Below are 19,876 nucleotides of genomic sequence, written 5' to 3'. Positions count from 1 at the left end.
TCTGTGGTTTCCATAGTTTTCTCTGCACACTATTTTTTTTTAAATATTTGATAAATGCACCCAAATAAAAAACAATCAGAATAATTTGCAGTCAGCCAATGATATGACTTTCTCCCACTATGGCTGCGTGATCTGGCAAGGCTCTCATTAAGGTACCTTTGACTGAAGCTTCTCAGGAGTATTAACAATTGGACTTGTCCCAGAATTTTCTATGGACACACCTGGGTCTAGTCATAGTAGCAGTAGTGTTGGAAGGTTAAGAATGCCATTGAGGGGAAGAAAGGAACTGATTTAACACAGCCACCCCGGCCTGATATGTAATTAGTGCTGTTATAGCACTTACAGCTATCCTCAGATCGCTGTATTAGGGGATAATGGGTATTCCTTCACTGTGTAAACTGGCATTCAAAAGGTTACCACAATGGTTGGCTTTCCATGGCCTTAATACCAATAGTAGAGATTTGCTACTTTACGTAAAAAACACAAGTACCCTTTTTTTATTGACAGGGATTTTTTTCCCATTGTCCTATCCTTTTCTTATATTTATATATATATATATACACACAGGGCTTAGATTATAAGATACAAAAAAAATTGAAAGATATAAAATCATAGTGTTGCACAAAGCAACCAGATTTTTTTTCTAACTTATATAGAAAAATGACAGCTGGAATTCAAATGGCTGCTCTGTGCAACATCTCCACTTGCGCTTGAAACAGAAGAGGATCAAGTGTTTTAGGCTCACACCATAAAGCCTACCTTTGAGCTGACAATGCCCAATAAGGTTCTGATTGGCCATATCAACCAACCATGTAATAGCAGAAGCCAGCCATTTAGTAGGAGAAGCTCCTTTCTGGAATTATCTAAATAGATTATGATTGGTCTACCTATTACATGCTTGTTTATTCTGTGGAACAGACCAATCAAAATCTTACTATACAGAGGCAGTTTATTCCTGGTTCTGTCCCAGACAATATTCAAAGTCCAAAAAAGTCAACATTAACCAGAAAAGATGTTAGTCATAATATATATGTATATACACAAATGTGCGTATCTTATATATGTGCATATCTAAAAATATATGCGCATATATAAATATATATTGTACATACATGCAGGTCCACAAGTGAATACATGTATTCATACTCTCATATAACAATGACATTGAGTTTCACCATATTCAAAGCAAGAAAAAAACATATTGCTTATTATAGATCCTTGTTGTTCCAATCTTTTTGTTTGCCAGAATTTTTTTTTTTAATCTTCATCATAATACCTCTCACATAGTCCCATTGGGATTCGGTACCTGTGCATGTGTCCAATATTCAGTTCACGTTAAAAGTACAGAAAACTCCATTCACATTCAGTCTCATCTCTCCGTGTCACAAGGAGTAAGGTTTGTGCTTATCGTCAAATAAAAATTGCAGTGCAAAAATTTAAACATGAATGTTACACAAAAAAAAAATGTTTTTGTTTCTTTTCGTTTTTTATATGGCACGACAGCCTATTAATTCACATACAATATAGTACAATATAACAATAAGGACAGACAAATAGAATAATAATAATATGAACAAAAGAGGGCAAGCTTGCATAGGAATGCAATCAAAGAAAATTAGATTGAAAGCCAAAATGCTTTTTTTGTCCTTGATGGTGATTCCTTGTTCCTCTTTTGTGTAGTTTCTGGCAAGAAATATTTAAGGTGGATGGTGTGTATATAAGAGAAGGAAAAAAAAAGTAAATTGTCTGTGGATATGTGTGACTTTTTTGTGTCTTTACATTGCATTTTCAGTCCTTCCAATCGTACATAAATAATGAAAAAGTCCATTGCACTGTTTTTGAGTTTCCTCTTGACTTTCATCAGTCCAGACCAAATGGTCTATACAGCAGCTTGTAATATAGCTTCTCAGTACTCTGCAGAAAATAAAAAAAGAAATTAATAAATGCCTGAAGCATATGCTGTACTGGCATGGTAAAACTGATTTTTTTTTTAAATCTTCATGAATTCTGTACATTTTTAATTTTGTTTCAGCAATACTTTTGAAATGAATCACCTTTAAAAATTCTGGTTTTGCCTGAGTGTCTTTAATGTCCACTCTTTGACACTCTTTGCTCCTTTCTATCACGCAGTTGCCACAAAATACCACAGAAGTTACATCCCCCCCCCTTGGTTGGCTGCTAGTCCCAAGTATTACTTTATGGGAAAAGGTATCTTTTCACATACTGGAAGAAGGGATGAGCTAAGTTAACCCCTTAGTGTTGGCACCTCCCAGCCCTTTAAGAGGTTTCACCTGCCGAGAGATGAGGTTTCTGATCATGTGACTGCCATGATTGGCTGTCACAGTGGCCACATAATCGGAAAGCTTCTAATCACAAATAGAGATTGGGAGCTTTCCGTTAGTGCAGGTAACTGTGTCAGGAACACATTTAAAGCCCACTTGCAGAGAGGACACATATATATGTACAGCTGGTGGGAAGGAGTTAAGATCTGAACTCTGTCCAAACTCAGGTTACCCCAACCCTAGGAAAGATATCACTTGATTGTGTCTTTGCTGGCCCAATGAACTGTGGGAGGGAAATTCCCTTATATTAGGTCAATAATGTCATGAACATCCCTTCCCCTTTGTATACACGCAGCTGCACAAAGGAGAAACTCCCACCCACAGCTCATTGGACCAGTAGTAAAACTAATTTCTGGGTTCAGACCAAAATCAGTTTGGACCAAACCCAAGTTGATCTCTACTTGGAAACACCAGGTATTTTTTGGCCATTGCTATGAAAGAAGGAGTGGTGGTAGAGGTGTTTGGAGATTAATTATCTGGGTCAGGGAGTAGAACTCTAAATAGATTCCATCAAATGGGCATGGTGACTGAATCTCTTTAAAGCTTACCTCCACCAAAAACGTTTTATGTTTAAATAGACTGGGAAAGAGGTAAAGTCTTTTTTCCAGATATGTATTGCCATCTGTGTCACTTACAGAGAAATTTGTCATTACAGTGACAAAGTGGTAGAACGTTTGATAATTTTTTGGTGTCTGTGCCCTTTTGCTCAGGTGACAACTGTTCCCCTAAAACAACAGCCACTTTTACATACAGTAGTATATGTTAATTCAGACTCAATTACACTATCAGTTGTAGATGCAATTATTTTTAAGGAGTGGTTTGGACAAAATATATTTTGGCACAGACATAGAATATAATTTAATACAATCTACGTGTAAGTCATGGTGGAGAAGCTTTCTCTGCACCCTCTGCAACACCACAAATGGATGATACGAAAAGTGGGTGAGGCTTCCACTGCAACTTTTTAGTAATGTTGCTCAACAATGTTCCTACTCAGAAGTCTATCACTGGTGTGGCAGCAAGGGGCTGCTATGGATGATCTCTGCAGAATCATGTCTACAGGATTCATGTGTTGAAAGGTTGGATCAAAGCCCCTACTTAGTGGCTCTTGCTTAAAGCCCCATTCCAGCCTACCATTCTCTGTTCTTAACAATGCACCCTCAACAGCTTTTTTTCCTATTAGTTTTTGTCATACTTACCTTTTTTCAGATGTAGTCATGTTGGTTTGCAGAGTACTCGTACTCTTCACCTCTGCTCCTGCATTGGGTGGTTCTCAATGTTACAGAAAGCAGAGTTTATGTCAATATAATGTGAGGGCAGGGTGGGGGTCCATGATGTCCTGCATTTACAGGATGTCCTTAGTTAGCTAGGCCTCATCAACCCTGGAAGACTGAGGATGTCTAGTGCCAAATGGAAATATTGCTTGGGCAGCACAGGAGAGGAGAAGAGTATTGCAGCCAAGCTTCCTTTTTATATGACTGAAGCATTAATATGTATAAGCTGCAGTTGGGCTTATACATTTGCAAGGTGCAAAATACATTAAACAAATACATTATAACGTAAAATAAAAATGTGACAGCTGTAGGGAAACAATATAAAGATTTGGGGGCAATTAGCTATATACAATATCCACATAAACATTTTAGACTTAAGAAAAACAACAAAATAATCTTTATTTACACAGTATAGTAAAGGCGCAAACATTTGACCTTGAGGAAAGTGATTTGTAGAAATGCAGGACTGGTGGTTTATTATGCTGAGTATCCACTAATTTGCTGAAATGCAGTGTGTATAAATGTTTAAACTGCTACCAGTACATATATATATATATATATATATATATATATATATATACAGTATATATGTGTGTGCATTTAGTCCAGTGGTCTCCAAACTGCTGCCATTTGTTTGCCTTTATCCTGCCTATGGGGCAAATTTCCTTTCATTGATGCAAAACACTATTTCTCCCACTGCCCCCAACAATGGGGCATAACTCCTGTTACTGACGTCAACAATGGGGCACTATTTCTTTGATTGACATCAATGATGGGGCCCTATTCTTTCCAATAACACCAACAATGGGACACTATTTCTCCCACTGACACCAACAATGGGGCACTTTTCCTCCCACTGACACCAACAAAGGTGTACTATTCCTCGTCTAATGCCAAAGATAAACTGTTTACTCTCACTGATGCCAGGGCAATTTCTGCTGCCGTGGCCACAGTCCAGCCCCCCTAAAGTCTGAAGGACAGTAAACTGGCCCTTTGTTAGAAAGTTTGAAGCCACCTGATTTAGGCATTTGTATGCTTTGTCAAGTTTTCCCATGTATTTTATAGCAATAAACGTGTTTTTTCAGAGTAAGCCTTCACACAGCAACTATAGCAATAATTCAGCAAACGTCTTTCATTGCTCTGGCTGCTGTAAACTGATAAAAGATAAGATCAGGTTGCTATTGGTTTCTATGTACTTCACTCTTGGCCTGTGCCCTGCCTTATTAACTCATTCCGCCTCTACATAGATTTATAATTTTTGTATTATTGACTTAATTACTTACATAATTCACCTGTAAACTGTCCTTGACTGTTTGGCCCCAAATATCCTACGTCCAGAAAATCAATGGCATTGCGCTGGTGACCCCTCATGATGTCGCCTTTTCTTGGTCCTGTTGAATCTTTTGAAGACGTTGTACCAGATGAACTGTGACCCCCTGGCGATGGGAAATTTGGCTTGCTATATGGCATGAGCACTTCATCTGGAGCAAGACACAAGAGTCAGTCAATCAAAGATCACTTTTTCAGCTTTAGATAGAGTTAGGGAGAACCCTGTCAAGTGTTATTTGTACCTGGATCTTTGTTACGGAGATCTAACCTTACTTACTGTCAAGTGGGGATAGCTCACCAACTGTAACACAGCCATTAAAAAAAAGCAGAGTAAGGGAAGTTATATAACCTGTCCTCTTTTTAGTGCTGTCTCTGTCCCTTGTCAATTTTACTTTACTTCTTACCTTGTAAAACCCATAAAAAGTATAAAAAAAACAGAAAGCTATCAGAGATTAAAAAATGATGTGCAAAAAATTAGGGAAAACAATTGCACTGGTGACAACTTCAAAATATTTTTACTGTGATTGGGGGGATGGGGGATTCCAGATTTTGTGCATACTTCACCACTGGAATTTGTGAGGAATAAGAAAGCAAGGGTGTAATGGCACCCATCAGTGTCTATGCCAATATCCAAACATATCTAACGTTGATAAAATGACCCTTATATCAAATTATCTTACTAGATATAGAAAGTAACATCATTTTTAATATTCCTTTAAAGCTGCATGCTAAATTATTTAGCAGCCAAATGTGAGAGGGCATTCTTGTACTGAAATAGCTTCCACACCTGTCTAATTATCTTGATTGCTGTTCTTGCTAAATCTGTAGAAAGCGCTGATCTTTAAAATATTCCCATTAATTTAAACACAAGCTCTGTTAGTGAACATTATATGGGGGGCTCTAAATGTGCAATTATAGAAAAAAAATAAAAACAGTACTATAGATATGCTTTAAAATAGAGAACTGGGAGTAATTGTCAACCTGCCATTATCCCTTAATTAGGTTTATGTTGAAGCTGCTTGATGATGTGGCAGAAAATGCTTTTAGCGGATTATAGGACAGATAATAAAGACAAGGGGATCTGTATTATAATGCATATGTGAATTTATCAATAGTGAATTCAGTTGTTTGTATTGAACGTTACTGTTCACTTTTCAACACTGAAGCAGGTTACCACAGTTAAAGGGAATTGTTCCTGTGTTCACATATATCAGATTTGCAGTGTGTAAAGGAGCTTGCTGGCTCTCGCTGCCTAACACTGATCTGCAGATTGCTGGATTCTTAGGGGTGTGAAGATAGGCTTTACTCACACTTTTAATTTAAGATTTTACCTGATTACCAGTGTCAGGATATGCAGCAGCTGACCCTGAAAGGAACTGGAAATCATTTTTAATGGATTTGTCTACCTAGCATGTGAGATATTTTCCAAAAATGAACTGATTAGGATCTTAAAAAGAATGAGTTCTCTTCCTGTAATCTGCTCCAGTGCAACTCATGGTTGCCCTCTGCATGGCTTGCTTCACTTTGTAGACTTCAATGGCCCTGACTGTTTGCGCTGCAATAGCAGGTTAGGAACATATAGGGGATGATTTACTAAAACCGCTGCACTCAGAATCAGGTGCATCTGTGCCAATCAGCTTCTAACTTCAGCTTGTTCACAGGGGCGGACTGACCATTCGAGTACTCGGGCACTGCCCGAGGGCCCGGGGTCAGTAGGGGGCCCCATTAAATGCCCCTGGTACCTTTTTTATAGGCTTTTTGGGTGTGCTTTGAGTGTGGGAAAGGACACAGGGGCCCTATGATCCCCTATGGCCCGGGGGCCCCATGAGTTGTCAGTCCACCCCTGCTTGTTCAATTAAGCTTAACAATAAAACCTGGAAGCTGATTGGTTTCTATGCAGAGCTGTACCAGATTTTGCATGCTTCTGTTTTAGTAAATCCCCCCATACTGTCAGCCCCACAATACTAAAGGTGCAGGTAATGTCATCATGACTCACCACAGTTTCCCAAGAAAGCTGAATATTTTGTGGATTTTGAGATCCCAGCTTTCCCAGGAATGAAGCACCTCCTACAAGAGTAAGAAGCCAGTGCCAAGGTAATTATTTTTTAAACATTTTTAGGAGATTTTTTTTCAAGCATTTTGTGTTTGGGGTTAAGAAACTGACAGTAAAGTGGACCCTACATTTTCATGGATTAAAGTAGTCTGTCGACCGATATTACAATGTTATTATAGTGTGCCTGAAAGTGGATTCACAGACCATTTTGTTTCTTGTTTAGTTTTAGATAGATTAGGAAATGATTCTAGATAGATACAGGCTATCCTATTGTCGTGCCCATCAAGATAGAAAGTCATGGGAAATCCAAAATGTTACATTTGTTACCAGAACTAGATTTAAAGGTTAATCTTTCAAGAGGGAAAACTTATAGTGGCGACTACTGTCTAAGATGAGACACTTTTTATTAGAGATTTCCTCTCTCTTCCTTCTGCATCTCTGGAACAGAAACTGAAGAAAAATCTTCCCAGTAGAAAACAGAACAAAATAACAGTTTTAACCCTTCCCATGTCTATTATAAAGCATTACTGCTGCTTAACCAATCAGAGTCAACATCTTACTGCAGCCAGGGCCATCTTAATGCATGAGTCCCAGGTGCATAGGGGGCACCTGCACCCTCCCCGGCAGTTTCCTCCAGTACTTTGTAGGGGTTAAGGAAGAACCCCCGAGGTGGAGCATTTTATCACTGCTGCTGCTTGTGTGGGCAGCATGTGCACTACTCTAATCACAAGGGATGAATAGGAGAAGAGGGCCAGTGGGAATCAGAGAAGTACATATCCTGCCCACACAAGCAGTAGCAGCAATAAGATACTCCACCTCAGGGGTTCTTCCTTAATCTCTGAAAATTGCCAGAAGAGCACTGGAAACTGCAAGGTGGTGTAGAGGAGGAAGTGGTGTCGTTAGAGTGTAGATTTAGCCCAGTGACAGGTACCAGAACAGGTCAAATCTGTGACCGCAGCTTCCCTGTGCTGCTCCGCTTGAGGAGACCATATCTGTATTATACATTACTGCACCCCATACTATACCCTCCTGACCTCCCTTGTACTGTGTCCTCCTGCCCTCTGTACTGTGCCCTCCTAGCATAAGTTAGCAACACCCACTTTTTGCAGCATCCCGCTATGCGTGTCACATGTCACCATCTCCCTGGAAGTGACATTATTTTCCCCAGGGGCCCATGATGCTATTAAGATGGCCCTGACTGCAACCTCATCTCTCTCTCTTTTTCTCTCTGTAAATCTATTTCAGAGTACCACTGCCACTGGAAAGCATAACAAGGTATGAGCTCATTAACTGACAGGTGTGAGAGCTGTGTAGACAGTGATAAGCCAAAAATATGAGCAAAGCCTTCATCTTTGTGTGATTATGATACATATAGTTACATAATTAGTCTGGATGAAAAAAGACACAAGTCAATATAGTGCAACCAATATATTTTATAATCAATGATCTTTTGGGGGGTATTTGTATAGTTTGCCTACTTCACTACTTCAAAAATGAGCAAACCACGTGAAAACAAAACAGCTTAAATGTCTCTCAAAAGGGATCAAAAAGTTTACCCTGTTTTTGGTTCTTAAAACGTTCCAAGATGGTTATACGCTTTAACTACCCTAAAATGTATCCACTTGTTCTATTATATCAATTGCCAGAATTCACTAATGTTATATGACTTACTGTTACCTGATCCAAATGTCTGTTTATTTTGCCGGTCTGTGGAGCCAAGCCATTCCTGTGTTTGTCGCTGCCGTTCTAAGGAGGTTCTGCCATGTCGTTCCAGAGACGCCTTTGTGTCATCCATGTTTGACGTGTGCCTCTCGAGGGAACTGCCTTTCCTCTCTGGTGGACGTTGACAGGGCAGTTGCTGTCTTAAACTCTGACAAGGTGGAGGCTCTGGTGGTGGTGGCAGATCTGAACAGGAAAGCAACAGAGATGACTTGAGTGACAAAAGAATCAGTATGTACTGTAATGCTGGATAAAAGTTCTGAGAATTCCTTCGAGCTTAAGAAAAACATATCCATCCATCCCAGATTGCTAAAATGTTTTGGTCACATAATGTGAATACAGGATACTTTGGATAGGTCACCACTGATCTTAAAAATTAAAGCGAACCACGTTGAATGTTTTAAAGTGAAAGTTCTAAGAGCAGATACTACAATAATCTTGCAACTACCTTTATTAGATTCATCTCTGTCTCTCTCTCTCATTTAGTTTCCCTTTGTTACTGTGACTTACCTTTTCTTAACTTCTGGGCTTAGCCCTGCAAATCCATTGTCTGGTAAGCAGGGGCGGCCTGACAACTCATGGGGCCCCTGGGCAATAGGAGATCACGGGCCCCTGTGTCCTTGCCCACACTCAAAGCACACCCAAAAAAAGCCTATAAAAGGTACCAGGGGCATTTCATGGGGCCCCCTACTGACCTTGGGCCCTCGGGCAGCACCCGAGAGCTCGAATGTCAGTCCGCCCCTGCTGGTAAGACTGCCTCAGTGATCATTGGCACAGGTGCATAACAGTTAGTGGACTCTAGCCATGAAGTAAGGTCAGGCTGCAGTAGTTATGTGAAACCAAAATTTAGAGAGGAGCACAGAAAAGGTTTTTCTTGCTAATGAGCACAGTGCCTGTGCTTAGGTCGAACTTTTACATTGCAAGTTTTAATTTTCCAATATATAAATTTCCAAGACCATGAATATACTGTAAGAATGCAAGATCATATGTGCCAATGAACAAACCTAAGTCAAATGTGGACAGTAGAACATAAGATATATCCATGCAGTACACAATACAGAATTGAGCCTATGTTTGTGGGTGATTTAACAGGCCAAAAGAGTACTTTATTCTGTCATAAATAGGTCACAAATAGTACAATTAAATATTTCAACACAGACTCTCCTCTGTCACATTAGCATTGATGAGGATCCCTGCACAGTTCCAAAATGTTGCATTGGACCATTTGTGATCTATCTTGAATGCAATATCATACTCTCTTGATCTTTTATTTGGAAAACTGGTAACATATTTAGCCATATATTACAGTGTATCACAAAAACGTATATATGACAAATACATTAGGAAATAGGATATCTTTCTTACATTTCTATACATTTTTGGTTAAACGTTTTCAGTCACAATCAGTTCACCTTGAAAGACACTATTTCATAAATTGTAGTGTTATATGATGAGTGTAGCATGAAGTTTCAGGTCTGTCACCCTTCATCAATTTTACATTCAGCCATACTCAGTTAGAAATACCATAAGTGGGACAGTCTGCACAAGTTTGAGTTCCAGGTCTTTTTTTTAAATTTTATATTAAAACCCTGAAAAGCAAAATGATGCAGATTAGCTTACCATCTGCCATTCCTTCCCTGCGAAGAGAGGATGGCTGGTCGATGCGGCCTCCCTTGTGTTTTTTAGTAGGCCTTGGCCTTTGGCTAGGATTTATGGCGGAAGAGTTACTCTCCGAAGAGAATGGGCTGGCTGGTCTGGGCTTTTGAGAAAAAGACTGCATTTTGCCTATAAAAAAAGAAAAGAATGAAATGTGACCACACTAATGGATTTGCATATTTTCTGTGTTTTTTTTTTTTTTTTTGCATACCGATAGAGCTCTAAAATACATCTATACAAATAGATTAATGGCCTGATGGCCTGTGTTGATGTCATTGGTTTGAGGCACTTTGTTGAAATCATTCATAATTCATCGATAGCTGCATTTGACCAGCAATTGAACTCCTTGTGAACTGTATTTGACCTGCAGGTTTTGCATAAGCATAGACTTCTATGGGAAAGCAAAATCATTTAAAATAACCATTGACACAGGCCCTTAGCCAGCAGAACAGAGGCTACACTGGATTTGAAAGCTTCTACAAACCTGTCTTACATCAAATATTCATAAACAAATGGGTGGATATACACCAACATCCCAAAGATAAGTATCTCAGTATAAGCAACTCAGTGTCATTTGTTAACATATTTTAGATTTCTCTTTTCATCTTTTTTCAGAAAAAGGTGTGGAAATATAAGGGATGGGATATTATAGTGCAGTGTGAGCCACAAGTGCATTAAATGTTGCCTGGTTTAAGCAACATCTAATACCTGCACAGAACTGTAAAGCAGCACCAAGCTCTGCTTTAAAGAAGAAAAAAATCTGTGTTGAAATTGTGTTGAAAGGGTTACAAAACACAGCACTTTAATATATACCGTAATTGCCAGTGTATAAAGCGACTGGGTGTATAAACCGACCCCCTAATTTTTCAGTTAAAACACAGGTTTTGGGCTATACTTGTTTATAAGACTTCCCCTCTTCCGAGGCAACACCATTTAAAAACATCAGATTTGAATAAACATCAGATTTGATTAAATATACACCCATTAATCTGTCAGCCCACTGGATGTGCGGTAATACTGTATGTACGGTAGCTACAGTTATACAGTATACAGTATACCGCGCTGAGCCAAGCTGGCTCAAAACAAACGTCCCTACGGTAATCTGTCAGCTGCTGGATGTGCGGTACTACTGTATGTATGGTAGCTTCGGCTACATTCAGTATACTGCGCTGAGCCAATCACAGCGAGTAATGTATTCTATTAATGAATACAAAGCCTGCTCGGATTGGCTGAGTTAGAGAGGCAGGCTGATGATGTCACAACCTCAGCCAATCCGAGCAGGCTTTGTATTTATTAATAGAATACATTACTCGCCGTGATTGGCTCAGCGCAGTTTACTGTACGTAGCCGAAGCTACATACATACAGTATCACCGCACATTCAGCGGGATGACAAATTAGGGACATTCGTTTTGAGCCAGCTTGGCCCAAATGAACTAAAGGTTCACATTGTATACCCAGCATATAAGACAACCCCTGATTTTTGGTGTATGTTTTTAAGTATAAAAAGTCATCTTGTATGCCAGAAAATACGGTATATGGTAAGTTCATTAGAGGTACAGTAGTTAACAGCAGAAACCAGATTTTAGCTCACATTTCTTAGCCAAGATAGCAGATTTTAGATGATTTACTGTCGGTTACTGTACTTTGTATATTGCTCACTGTGTTATTACATTAAGGTCACTGGGATTATTCAAGAGTAATATAAAGTAGGCCATAGCAACAAAATATAACTTATATTTTCACTTATCTGGGATCAGTAAATTGGAAATCTGCCTGGTTGCTATAGATTAATGTACTGTGCAAATCAACAAATGTTTGCCCTGCTAAATAGATGTCTCTGTTTTGGTTAGACCAGGGCAGGGCCAGATGCTTTTGGGCCTTTACATTGCCTTGGACCCTGTCGGAGAGACCTCCTCCAGAACAGACAGAAAGCCAGGCTTCTAGTCACAACAGCCTGTTAACGTGACATATTTTCATTTTGAAATTTCACAAGAGGGTGCATAATAACATTTATCTTTGTCCTGCACTCTCCAGGAGATTCTTCATAGGAAAAGATAGAGAACTCTTGATGGTTAAAAAAGACCACACCAAGGGGGTTGGAAAATTCTTCCTGACATGGTTCTGGAAAAAACTGGGTTAATCAACCCTGCCTGACTTTTAGCAAAAGTATAAAAAAAATGTACAGCCTTTAATGGAAAAAAAATGTTTGCTTTAAAAATCTGTGTTTCTTTGGATGTAAACACAGGGAAAAAATACATAACTGTATATTTCCTATACGTTGATATTTATATATATAACATATATAACGTATGCAAAAGAAGAGAAGCATTATACAATTCGTTAAGCATAATAACAGTGATGAAGGCAATTAAATACATCCAAATATAAAGAATCAGTTGTTCATGAGCACCCGTGAAAACATGACTGCACAAGATGTAAGTTTCCATCCACCAAATGCCATGCAAGTTAGGTTAGGCCAAACACATGACACACTTTCATGGAAAGGAAAGAAAGCTTGAGAAGAGCAAAGCCATCCCTCATGCCAGAGGCACCAGACTGAAGCTACCAACCTGCTCTGGACAGGCTGGTTCCATTGAGCGTAAAACCAGCTTTATCTGCTGCTGCAACCAGTGACTGTGCAAAGTTGCCGCTCGTAAATATCGAGTCATCAGAAGAGCTAACTACACTAGATCTACTAGAAAATATTCGATCCTCATCGGATGCAGACCCCCATCCATTTACCATAGAACCTAAAAATAAAGGCAGGGGTCTAGTGAGTTCTACATAGGTATATCTGCTGAGCATATTTCATGTCAAGAAAAAAATAACATATATATTAACCATATCAATTATACAACCTTTTCAGTACATTCTCTATTCTATCCAAAAAAAGATGTCAGTATCCTGTTAGCCTTAATAATAGACTTACTGATAGATTTGCATTACTTAATTGCGACTGGAAGGGAGCCATCCCCATTTGTGTAGACATTCTGTATTTAGTCCATGGCTGCTATTTATGTTATAAAAGAAGAGAAAAGCTATGGATCACTGTTCATACAACTTGCCTTAAAGCTTGCCTATTTGAAATGTGAAATGGAACACTTTGCAACTGATTAGTTATCGTCCTAGTATGTATTCACTACCAATACCCAAGCAGCTTTAGAGATATTATTTTTCTTTTAATTCCCCTGAATCTCACGGGGATGTGAACACTCAATAGTGTAAAATCAGCCTTTTTATGCTTAATTTAAAGAGGGTCTCAGTAGCCCAAAAAATGTGTGATCAGACTTTGATGGAAGCATCCAATCCCTGATTTATGAGCCTTGTGCCTTCTGGGGCAGAAAAGGTAAATCTTTTTATTAAGCCGCTGCCCTGGAACTAGTATGCAGCACGGGTCAGGGAAGGCTGCTTCCATCAGCCCTTAATCACATAGGTGATACCTGGTGACAGAGTCTGTTGCACAGAGAATAATACACAGTTTCTTTGCTGCCTTGTTTTATGTAAGAAACACATTTTCAGCAGAAGTCAGAATGTGTACTGCGACCTGCAGTGAGAAGATAACACATTTCCTACAAATTTGTATGGGAAAGCGGAGTGTTGGTGCTGGGCAGTAAATCACTCATGTGTCTTCTTCTCTAACATTAATCTTAAAGGGAAAATCTATTGGAAGGAACGCACACTGAGAACACCCATGTTCTTTTTAGTCAACACTGTTCCTGCTATTTACCTGCTGCCAGGAAAATGAGCATCACCAAATAAAACCCTGAAGACAGGAAATGAAAACCTAACATGTCAGTGTGATACCAAATCCTGCTTGGGGAAAAAAACCCTGTGTGTTAGACCTGGTTCACACCAATGCGTGTTGAAATCTGCTGCGGGAAAAAAAGTCCCTGACCCTTTCCAAAAATGCAGCCGCTGAAAATGCATAAATGTAAACATGTCCCTTAGGAAACCATGTTAAATGAACTGTAGAGAGTTTCTGCAAAATTCAAAAAGCATTAAAAAATGCATAGGTGTGAACCAGGCCTTAGAGAGCAGGGTTCTGCTTGGATGTGTTCGTGGTTGCAGATATGTATAATTTTGGACAGAAGTTACAGTGTATGAAAACCTAGGCTAAATCATGCATATGTAGGGAACTGTTATTTTATACACTAGTTGTGGTTTGTTTACATCCATATACAGCCACTACCATAGAGGTCCCATTACAGACAAGTCCCTAGGTGTGCTTCCTGCCCCTACAAAGAGGTCAAGAAACCCCAGGATGTTATATAGTTTGTTTTCCAGGAAGTATCAGGCAGAGGGTTCCAGCCTGCCATGTGCTGTGTATCTGGGGAGAACTGTATGGTGATTCTGTGAGTAATGATCCAGATTAACAAGGATGCTATCTATGTAGTTGTTACTGAAGCAGATTAGGTCTGCCTCTGTTATATTTCAACTTCTGTATAGGAACCCTAATATCTCTGTAAGAGAGAGATTTGTGGTTCATTATCATTATTCTATTTACACACAGCAGAATCCTTATAGTTGTCTATATATATATATATATATAGATCAGTGTTTTCACCTGCATACGACTGTCAGGTGAACTTTCTGTTAATTGCAGTGTATCTTTGCAGCCTCTTTGCTTGAAGAGCCTTATTGGTCTGGATCTCTCTTTAGCTAGGATTAGCATAGGGAGTGTTGGATAGATTAGGCTAGAGGTAGGTTAGGCATCCGACGGCCACTTAGACAGATAGAGGCCCGGTTGCAGTGACAGCCCAGTTTAGGGATAGGGACTAAGAGTAAGGATAGATAGGGCATTTTATCCTTTTAGGTGATGCATCGCTGATCTTCAGACAAGCAGTGCAATCATCCGCATGTTACTTGGACGCCATCACAGCATCTAAAGTGGAAGCATACATATTATGGACTCTCACCTCTCCAGGGGCCCCTGCAACCGGACTGCGCTATAACCCATGGCTGGAGGTATTCTGTATACTACATGCACATATACCCGGGTATAATTGCAACCTCCCAATTTATGCTAAATTGTAATTCCTGAATGTTATTCTTATGCATCCTGTTTTATGTGGCTGCTTTATATAAACTTTGCATTAATCTCATACAGGTGTGGTGACATGTTTTCATGTTAGAAATATAAGTTGGGTGCATTAATACTGCTATGTATAGTTACTTTAAGTTGTCTACCTGTTACATTCCTAGAAAGGGGTGAGTCTCCTCAATTGCAGGATCCCTATTCTAGGTGGAGGCACTGCCATTTGTATTATCACACCCCCCTCTTCCATATAGCGAAGGCTCAGGATTGCCTACTCATATACAGGTTAGCGCCATAGCTTGTTTGGTGTGGGTCATTTCACATAACCCCCCCCAAAACAGGGCTACACATACAAACAGGGACAGTGCAACAGGAAATTTGTATCCTTATAAGTCCATCAGTAGAAGAGGTAATAGGATTGTAAATGAAAGAAAAAAAGAATGGAAAAAGTTGGGCTGTAAATTATGTATGGAGATGAGGGCAAGATAATTCCATTTATAATAATGCATTGAAATTGGCATCTCTGGATTGCAATGGGCTGCATGTGCCATTGGCATATTTAGTGTTTGAAAAAAAGCTTTGTGTGAATGTAAGAGATAACTTATGAAGAACACACATGGATGGGGAAACAAGGATACCAGTTTTTCAGGCATTTGTTTTGGTCTGTTGTGGGACTCCATAATGGCACAGTAAGGCCTACTCCTATCAAATGCTCACTGCTTCTGCTATGGCCTCCTCACTTCCCACATTTCATCCACTCATAGCTGATCTATACAATACTGCCACTGCCACATTTTACTGCCCTAGCTGTGGACTGAATCCATCATTTGTACCCACAACAGGAATATGGCACACCAAGATGCAAAAAAAAAAAGTCAGCCTTGAAGGAGAAATAGGGTCAAATTTCTTTTGGCCCTTCTTCTCCTATGGATCACAAGAGTGCACTGCATTCTGCACTCCTGTGACTCGTTTTTAGCTGACAACGGACTAAAGTCTGCTGTCAGTTGACATCACTGAGCTGGTCCAGGCTCTGGAAAGATCCCAACCTTAATGTCAGTATACACTCAAATGCCTGGACAGACAGCTGGCTCAACCTCTCAATGTTGCTGCATCCACCTAGGTTAGTATAACTGTTTTTTTTTTATATATTCCCATACTTATCTTTTAATTATACTAGTCAGCAGGTACAAGTTCTATTCTTACATGTTACATGCTGGATGCGGTGCTTTTTAAAAGAACAGCATTTGAAATATATGTCATTGGAATAATCCATACCATGCTCCCTCAGCTGGGAAACTACTCAACCCCATACTGGCTCATACTAGCAGGATTATGGTGCATCATTTACTTATACTCTATAACAAAACAACCATGGTATCTTTCCAGAAAGTAGAACAATACACCCTTAATGTCCCTCCTCCCACAGTAATATCCTAACAATGATTTGTATTTTACAGTGACACCAAGCATTAGTTGATTGATAGCTATTCTTGCTAACACCAATAGAATTGGGCAACAATCAAGATGTATATGATTAACAGTAGACATACCAGAGCAAACTCTTTGAAAGTGGGCAGCTTATTCCCAGACTTGATAGGTTATTATTTTCATGAGCCAAGTAGTACTGGGTGTGCACAAAGAGATGCCAGCCTTCAGGATACAAACCTATGCATCTCAGTGTTTATCTGGGTAATGTGAAAATTATTGAACAATGATCTAATGCCCAGTCTTCATTTATTTTCTATGGCCAGATCTAGAAATGTGTCAGCTCATATGGGATCAGACATTATAATTCATTTATTCAGACAGATATCACTGAATTTGTGGCATATTTAAAATACATAACTACATTTTAGTCAGCTTTTCCTAAATCTGCCCTAAAGAATATGTGAATATTGCATAAAATGGCACGCTTAATGCACAAGCTGACATTGCCTCTGTCTGATCATTTTAAGAAAGAGAATAACATTAGTTCTTAATTAAAGAGGAAAACTATTTATAAGTCTGTCTGTTGGAAGTTTTTCTCCTCGCATGTCATAGGATTGCTTCCCCCAGTAGAATGATCTGTTGATGAAAGCCTACTTTCATGTGTTAACGTTGTTTAAAATGCATGAAGAGTCTTGTCTTTTTGTAGCAAATCAAACATAGTTTCAAAAACCAACTTTAACTTGATGTTTCAAATGAATGCATAATAAGAAGTCCATGAACTGGAATGATTGTGAATATCTGCATGGTGGCATATGCAATAAACACGTTCTGTGAACAGAGAAAGGGCCAGATAAACAAGCAAATAAAAGCTGTCACATTCAAAAACATGGAAGTTAAATTATTAACTTTTTAAATAAAAAGGCATTACCTATCTTGTTTTATTAAATTATATTTAAAGCAAAATTTTTTTTTTTTTTTTTGCTATCGGCCCATTAACCACTTGCCCTCCTGAGGATTTACCCCCCTTCCTGACCAAGCCATTTTTTGCATTACAGCGCTGCATTACTTTAACTGACAATTGCGCGGTCATGCAACTCTGCACCCAAATAAATATGTACGCCCTTTTTTTCCCCACAAATTGAGCTTTCTTTCGGTGATGTTTTATCGCCTGTGCATTTTTTTTTTGCACTATGAAAAAAAAAGACCAACAATTTTGAGAAAAAAAAACAATATTTTTGACTTTTTGCTATTAAACATGCCCAGTAAAAAAATGTAAAAAACAAATTTTGTCATAAATTTACGTCAAAATGTATTCTGCTACATGTCTTTGCTGAAAAAAATCCCAATATGTGTAAATTAATTGGTTTACATGAAAGTTATAGAGTTTACAAATGGCGGTATATATATTGGGATTTTTTTCTATTTTTTATATTTACTATTAATGGCGGCAATCATTGTACTGACACTGTACTAATGGCACTGGGCAGGAAGGGGTTAACATGAGGAGCGATCAAAGGGTTAACTGTGTGCTGGGAGTGTTTTACTAGGGGTGGTGTCAGTGTGCTTTGCTGTAATCACACTTCTTTTGATGGCTGTGCTGTGCACAGCCATCCAAAGCAGTGTGCCCAAGCTGACAGGGAAGAGAACTGTTAGTAAACAAAACAGTTCCATCAGAAATCGTCGGAAATCACTGGGCGTAGGCAAGTAACCACCGGCCAGGACAGTCATGACCGCGACTGGCGGCGCAGGTATCATGCGAGCGCGACTTCCGTGTGCCCCCTACCTGGCAATACACAATCATGTATATATACTTGATTTTGCGCACCCGTGCCACCCTGTGGCAGTATATCTGTTATAGGGCGGTTGGGAAGCAGTTAAAGAGAAATACCTTTACTTCTTGTCTCATAAACTCAGGAAGCCAGAGTAAATCTCAGTTTTGGCTTTGACAGTTTTGTGTGACACTTTCAAGGTAGCAAGAGGTTGACTCTTCCACATGATTATCTTGACACTTTAAGATCCAATTTTTCCTGCCTTAGTTTATGTCTGCACTACTTCTCAAAAGGCCACGGCAAAGGTGTTGCTCTTATAAGCATTATAGAGAATCCATCAGGATATTTGGTGTAATGATCACTGCAATTAACTTGAAATAAAAAAATTCTGGGGCACATATTTTAGCAATGGTGTCTATTGATATAAATAGTCAAAAAGAGATTTGAAGTTGACCTTCGACAAAACAGCTCAGTTAAAATATGAACTGTTTTACCTGTTGAAATATTTGTAATACTATTCATCTGGTTTTGTGCTTTACATACTCCTCTCATCCCACACAGCCATGAAAGACATCCAGCAATTTCTTGTTTCAACTTTACAGCTTCCTGTGTTCCCTGCAAGCTCATTAGACCATTATTTAGGGGTGTGATGATGATCACAGAAAGTTACAAGGCTGAAGAATAAAGTAGTGGTATCACTTGTCTGACTGTGCAATATGGTAGGAACAGGGGCGGACTGACAACTCATGGGGCCCCCGGGTAATAGGGGATCATGGGGCCCCTGTATCCTTGCCCAAACTCAAAAAAGCCTATGAAAAAGGTACCAGGGGCATCTCATGGGGCCGCCTACTGACCCAGGGCCCTCAGGCAGTGCCCGAGTTTCCAAATGGTCAGTCCGCCCCTGGGTAGGAATGTTTGACGCACAAGACATAATTACAAATGCTCTTGCATGCACATTAAACATATTTCAACTGTGTACTTAGCTATTTGCTAAGTTATGTTTAGCATGCAAAAACACCCCAAAACTGAAATTCCAGGCTCATAAAGGATCATTTCTAATACAAAGCTTGAATCTTGTTTATTTGTATCATGTGGCTCTGTCTACACATTTTTATGCAGAATGTTTGCACAGGCCAAGCGTTCAACGACATTGCATATAAAAGTTGCCAAGAGTGAATAAATACTGTAAAACAGGTTCAGTTGTAAAATGAATCAAGTATGTGATACAGATTCAGTTGAAAGGAACTTCTCATAATGTTGTTTTTTGCA

The 19,876-nt window shown here is 39.2% G+C and overlaps 1 protein-coding gene across 11 annotated transcripts in view; it reads right to left on the bottom strand.

The window, feature by feature from the left end:
- Nucleotides 1-468: 468 nt before the first annotated feature.
- Nucleotides 469-19,876, bottom strand: part of ROBO2 (roundabout guidance receptor 2) — a 1,216,825-nt gene continuing 1,197,417 nt past the window's right edge. For 7 of the 11 annotated variants that reach the window (XM_089682904.1, XM_089682906.1, XM_089682897.1 and 4 more), the window contains 5 exons: nt 12,946-13,125; nt 10,338-10,502; nt 8,676-8,903; nt 4,900-5,097; nt 469-1,914 (listed from right to left, as the gene is read on the bottom strand). In XM_089682904.1, coding sequence (XP_089539030.1) covers nt 1,913-1,914; nt 4,900-5,097; nt 8,676-8,903; nt 10,338-10,502; nt 12,946-13,125 — 773 coding nt within the window. In that variant the 3' untranslated portion in view covers nt 469-1,912. The remainder of the gene's footprint in view (nt 1,915-4,899; nt 5,098-8,675; nt 8,904-10,337; nt 10,503-12,945; nt 13,126-19,876) is intronic. The other 4 variants (XM_089682908.1, XM_089682905.1, XM_089682907.1 and 1 more) reach the window with 2 other exon arrangements.

Source organism: Staurois parvus, unplaced genomic scaffold (assembly GCF_062004578.1).
Source record: "Staurois parvus isolate SC_StPar_1 unplaced genomic scaffold, SC_StPar_1.0 ptg000299l, whole genome shotgun sequence".
NCBI classification, from domain to species: Eukaryota; Metazoa; Chordata; class Amphibia; order Anura; family Ranidae; genus Staurois; species Staurois parvus.
The sequence above is the reverse complement of the archived record's forward strand: the minus strand, read 5'-3'. Positions and strand labels throughout refer to the sequence as shown.